The sequence below is a fragment of the Tachysurus fulvidraco genome, chromosome 10, assembly GCF_022655615.1.
Source record: "Tachysurus fulvidraco isolate hzauxx_2018 chromosome 10, HZAU_PFXX_2.0, whole genome shotgun sequence".
Classification (NCBI taxonomy): Eukaryota; Metazoa; Chordata; class Actinopteri; order Siluriformes; family Bagridae; genus Tachysurus; species Tachysurus fulvidraco.
The window spans coordinates 13,225,634-13,231,810 of record NC_062527.1 but is presented as its reverse complement, the minus strand read 5'-3'; the positions used below and the strand labels follow the sequence as shown (position 1 = coordinate 13,231,810).

At 41.4% G+C, this 6,177-nt stretch overlaps 1 protein-coding gene across 1 annotated transcript in view; it reads left to right on the top strand.

Annotated features, from left to right (window-relative positions):
* The window catches only part of brsk2a (BR serine/threonine kinase 2a), a 183,688-nt gene that overhangs the window by 166,944 nt on the left and 10,567 nt on the right, over nt 1–6,177 (top strand). The window contains exons 15-18 of the mRNA XM_047819701.1: nt 915–1,122; nt 1,314–1,362; nt 3,279–3,402; nt 4,698–4,878. Coding sequence (XP_047675657.1) covers nt 915–1,122; nt 1,314–1,362; nt 3,279–3,402; nt 4,698–4,878 — 562 coding nt within the window. The remainder of the gene's footprint in view (nt 1–914; nt 1,123–1,313; nt 1,363–3,278; nt 3,403–4,697; nt 4,879–6,177) is intronic.

Here is a 6,177-nt window from a genome sequence, read left to right as displayed (position 1 = left end):
AACATTCATATATCGTATTGAGAAATATTTTGTACACATCAAATATCTTGGATGAAGTAATAATTCCAATGTAAGGTTACACAAACCTTTTCAGTGAACTTTATGGTCTAGGAGAAAAAATACACATTTCTCTGCTTCAGTCTTGCTTGATCCACAGCCTTTCCTCATGGCAACCAGCACTTTTATTTTTCCATTCCTTTTGAAAACTGCCTCTTGTTGTACTCCATGAATTGCTTGCTGACGTTTCTGTCTTCTCCAGTCTCGGCTAACTGCATGTTCTTTTCTTTTTTCTTTCTGCATTACCATGGCTTGATGTTTTCTCCCTATGTCTGTATCCATGTGTGACCTGTTCTTTCACTGCTGCATGGCTGTTTAATGTTTTCTTGCGGTTCCTGTGTGGATATATGTGGCTTCTGTCATGCATGTCTATCCTGTAGCCCCTTCGAAAGTTCTGTGTGCCTCCTCAGGCGATTGAATTTACGTTCTCACCTCAAACCAGTCCTCCTGACTCCCCTGATCAGCCCCACGGAAAACAAAGCAAGGCTGACACACCAACATTAAATTCCCTTTCCCCAAACTCAGTGTGTGGGCCGCTTCTGCTGTGCCCAAAAACACAGACCCTACCTGCTAAGCGCAAAGTTTCTGATAAGCCCTTACATGCCACCCGCTCCAACCCCTTACCAGAGACTGATACTCAGTCTGTTTCAGCCGCTCGCTCCGAGCCTTCCACCCCATGCCAACCTCAGCCATCACGTATCCCCAGCAGTCCCATGGTAGGCCGGGCAACCCGCACTACACCCCCCAACCTGTCAGTGCCCTTGTCTCCCATCATACCCTTATCCCCTATCCGGCTACACCACTTCCATCCTGTACCTGCTTCTGACCTTAGCACCAAATCTATCCCCGTCATCCAGGTGACCCCTCACCCCTCCCCCAGGGGCAGCCCTTTGCCCACTCCCAAAGGAACTCCTGTCCACACGCCGAAGGAGAGCCCTGCGGGAACGCCGACCCCCACGCCACCTCCCAGCCCCTCCATTGGCGGCATGCCCTGGAGGACACGTCTCAACTCCATCAAGAACAGCTTCCTGGGCTCTCCACGCTTCCATCGCAGGAAACTACAAGGTACCAGGACTACTAAGACTGCTAATAAATAAAGACATACATAAAATTTGACCATCCATATAGTGGCATAGTTTTATTAACCCATTAATCTCTTAGGACTGACTGCCTTCTGATGCTTCTAGATAAATAAGTGAATAGTAAACTGGGATATAATTTTAATTGTAAACACATTATTTTCTCTTTCTGAACAGTTCCTACCCAAGACGAGATGTCCACCCTCACACCGGAGTCTTCCCCAGAGTGAGTGTCTGAATAACACACACATGCACACGCACACATTTAAACTCATGCGTCACATTTCACACCTTTCCACCATCCACTTTATTAGGAACACCTGTACACCAGCATTTTCATGCAGTTATCTAATGAGCCAATTGTATAGCAGCAGCACATTGAAATAAAAATCATGCAAACACAGTCAAAAGATGTTGATCTGGATTCCCCAAAGGTAATGTATAAATACACCAAATAGACCAAATTTTATTTGTTCTTTTAAAAAAATGTAAAAGTATTTTTATCTTGAAAGGAAGCTTGGACACCCCCTTTACTGATATACCAAATAAATCTGCATCAATTCTAAATATTGTGATGCCAAAAGTAGGGCTTCAGTAATGTCTATATTAATAAAGGATTTTTTCCTTTACTTCATAATTACCACACGCTGATTAAACAAAGCCTCTGCACAACACACTTGACAAATGTGGTTAAAAAATTATTGTGAGCGACATTTGTTGAAATCAAGCATTTGAGCGTCTCTCTCTCTCTCTCTCTCTCTCTCTCTCTCTCTCTCTCTCTCTCTCTCTCTCTTACCCACTTTCTTCTTTTTTGGAAGTTTTATCAGGTTTGACTCTCACTATGGCTTCTTTTAGTACATATGCCACACAAAAGACAACAGTTTTCTTCTGAACAATGCCTCATCTCCGGCAGGACTGCACACCATTTTAATGTTTTTGGTTGTTTTGTTTTTTTGTCTTCTTGTCTTTGGTAATAGATTCAGCTTTTATACTACAAGCTGGCTAGTGCTGCATCATCCTTCTCTCTGTTGTTATTCTGTCTGTCTCATAAAATCAGATTTTTTTGTTTGTGTCCCAAGCAGGAAAACGCTGAGATATGAGTAGAGTATTAATCACTCACTCGTCACAGAACACTTTCTTTTATCTTTTATCTTTTTTTTACACGGTGGATGTAAAAAGCACATGCATTTTTATGCACTCACAGACTCTAGTCATGTTTTAGCTACCATTAGCTTGCTAGCTAGATTTATTAGCTAGCTACATTAGTTACTTTAAATTGAGTAGTTCAGAAATTAATTTCTCTGAATTGGAGTTTGCCAACGACTAAGAGCAGCTGACCATTCAAAATAACATACTGGATAAGATTTTCACTGTATTATCTGAAGACCTTTTTCCTGCCTAGCTAGCATTAGCTGCAGACTTTGTGGCTGTTGTGTTGCTGCTAGCGATGAACTAGTGATGAGTGCTGAGTATTATGTTGAAGCTTTACTAGGTTGAGTCAGTTATAAGAAGATGATGCTGCAGTTCATCCTCTTGATATTTGAGCAGAACAGAATTGTCAGTCTGCTTTGCTTTGATTGGCAAAGATCATGACATTTTGAGTTAAAATAACTAGCACTGCTTGACTAATCCCAGCATCTCTCAGGTTACAAAGAAAGGTATGTGACAATGGCATTGGCATTGAGCTGCTATAACTTAAACTAGCTCTTAATAACTTACTTAAAACCTGTTGTCTATGTGTTTTTCTTGCTATATTAGCAGAGTTTTTAGACTGGCGGTATTCGTAGTCAGTGAGCTAGTGAACCAGTGTTGATGTATTCATTGATAGTTACTTTAAAGCACTTCTATACGTCACTCTAGATAAAGATGTTTGCCAAATACTATAAATATAAATGTATTCGTTAGCACAATAAAGTATGCTATCCTTATGTCACATCATATCCTTTGCTACCGGTTGTGGATATCAGTATGAGTAAATAAACCCAGTATCCAGAAAATAAAATGAGTAAATAAACCCCAGTAAATAAGCCACACATATACCCAAGTAACATTACTGGTATTGATGCATCCATTATCCAGACCATGAGTTTATTTTCTAAAGCTCTATGCATGATGCCATTTTTTTCTTCTCTTTTCTCACAGACTTGCCAAAAAGTCCTGGTTTGGTAATTTTATCAACCTGGAGAAGGAGGAGCAGATCTTCGTGGTGATCAAGGACAAGCCTCTGAGCTCCATTAAGGCAGACATAGTGCAAGCCTTTTTATCGGTACGCAACCCCTCCCTCATTCTTCCCTTACTGTTTGAGTTAGGTCTCTGAATCTGAATATAGAAGCACCTCACATGTTGATTCACTCAGTGTGTTTAGCTGACTTGAGCTGATTTATATCACAATTTGGCAAAATGCAAGTCTACAGCATTTTTATATTCCCCCGAAGCGAGATTTTCATTGTAGGTCAATAGAAAATGAAGCGAGAGCAGTGATCATTAGCATATAGATGCTGTTGTGGTGAAAGACTCGTTCAGGGTGTGTGGAGGTGGCAGAGTCAGTGAAGGCATGGTTTACATGCTGCTGCTGAGCCGTGGTCATTAGCTTGTGAATACAATGTTTCAATAGATGTCCTGCTTCCTGCTGTTTTTCTTCCTCCTGCGATGGAAAAAGTTTTGTCAGTAGGAAGCACAACGTACAGACTGATGCAATGTCTAGTGTGTAGGCATGAGCTTCAAACCAGAGTCACTGCTTCTACTGGATTTATAAAGGAGGATGTTCAAGATGATGTTAAGAACACGAGTCTTCTCTCCTCACCTCTCTTTTATTTATTCCTCTCTTTCTCCTGTTCTCCTTTTTCCTTTACTTCTCCTCTATTCATCTTCTCTTCTCTTCTCCTCTGATCTTTTCTCTTCTCATTTCATCTCATCTCATCTCTTCTCTTCTCCTCTCATCTTTTCTCTTCTCTTCTCATTTCATCTCATCTCATCTCCTCTCTTCACTTCTCTTCTCCTCTCTTCACTTCTCTTCTTTTCTCTTCTCATCTCTTCTCTTCTCATCTCCTCTCTTCTCCTCTCATCTCTTCTCTTCTCCTCTCATCTCTCCTCTTCTCTTCTCATCTCCTCTCTTCTCATCTCTTCTCTTCTCATCTCCTCTCTTCTCATCTCTTCTCATCTCCTCTCTTCTCTTCTTTTCTCTTCTCTTCTCTCATGTCTTCTCTTTTTTGGCTCCTATTATTTCACCTCTTCTGTCTTACTGCTCTCTTCTCTCTTTGTTTCTCATTTCCTTGCATCTCTATGTCACTTTTGTGCTCTCATCTCCTCACCTTTCCTCACTACTCATCTCTTCGCATCTTGTTCTCATTCTATACCTCTCTCTCCTCTGTGTATGTTCTTCATTTCATTTTCTCCTCGTGCCCTGCTATCTCTTCATCTCCTTACCCCATCGTTTCTTCCTTTCTCGTCTCTTCTTTTCTTTTCTCTTTGTGTCTCATTTGCTTCACCTCTTCTCCTCTCACCTCTAACTTTCTTCTCCCTTGTTCTCTCGTGTCTCCTCCCCTTTGCTCTCCTCTTCAGATCCCCAGTCTCAGTCATAGTGTGATTTCCCAGACGAGTTTTCGAGCAGAGTACAAATCTACGGCAGGTCCCACTGTCTTCCAGAAACCTGTGAAGTTCCAGGTGGACATCACTTACACAGAGAGCAGCACAGCCACGAAAGAAAACGGCATCTACTCCGTCACCTTTACCCTGCTCTCAGGTAACCATGCCTCACTAGTCTTATTATCACAAGTCATCATTTTCTAGTCTACAGCGGCTTTTAGGACTATTTTACTTTCTCCTCCTCTTCCCTTGTTTTCCTGCCTGGAGCTTTTTAAACTAAAAAAGGGAATGGCACTTTTGTAAAGTTCAGGTCATCTATAGCTTACTGTCTCTGACATGATTTCACTACGGGACGCCAGACTGGAGGAGCTACACCTTATTCCTCTCGCAGGGACTTTTCCACTGTCACTGTGTTTGTGCATGTGTCTAATCCGGGATCATTCTTCTCTCGTACCTTAGTAAAAAAGCTGGTTCTCAAACAGCAAAAAACATATTGGTCGCTGATCAGAAACCTACATGTTAGGACCTGATTATGGAGATGGTTCTATTACATCATTATGATAAACATTTGATCCATTATGTCTACATGGTCTGTAGGCTGAAACACCTTGCTGATGAGAGAGATCAGAGGAGAATAAGCTATAGACTATTTTGAGCTGACAAGTCTCTAGTAACTCAAATAATCACACTTTACACACTTTATGGTGAGCAGAAAAGCCTCTCACAATGCACAAACCTTTAGATTGATGGACTAGGAGAAGACAAGACCAGGTTGGAGTGAGTCTGTGCCCAGGATTGCCTCAGATTGTTCTTGGCGTTCAGTAGTGGAACCCGGATGTCATTTTCTGCTCTTGCAACTCATCCACCTCGAGGTTGATATCTTGTGCATGCTCAGAAGCTTTTCTGCTCACCACAGCTGTAAAGGGTGATTATTTGAGTTTCTGTATCCTTCCTGGCAGCCTGACCAGCCTGGCTCTTTTCCTCTGACCTCACATGTGTTTTTACAGCCTACAGAACTGTTGTTCACTGGATGGTTTCTGTTTTTCCATTCTGTGTAGATTTTAGAGACTGTTTGGTGTAAAATTCCCAAGAGACCAGCGGTTCCTGAAATACTCAAACCAGTCTATTTGGTACTAAAAACCATGCCACGAGTCACAGAGATCATTGTTTTCTCTCCATCCTGATATTTGATGTGAACATAACCTGGATCTTTTGCTCTTTACCTGCATGATTTTATGCATTGCTCTGCTGCCATCTGATTGGCTGATTAGATATTTTGCATGAATATACGGTTGTTTATTTTGGTTTTATAGGTCTTACCAATAAAATGGACAGTGAATGATTATATTTTTCTTTTTAACTGAGTGGCAGAAGTGCAACCGTTGGTTACATTGAGTATTGATGCTCCCTTATCTTGAACTGTTGTATACAGACTCCTATATTTTCCTTACTTTTC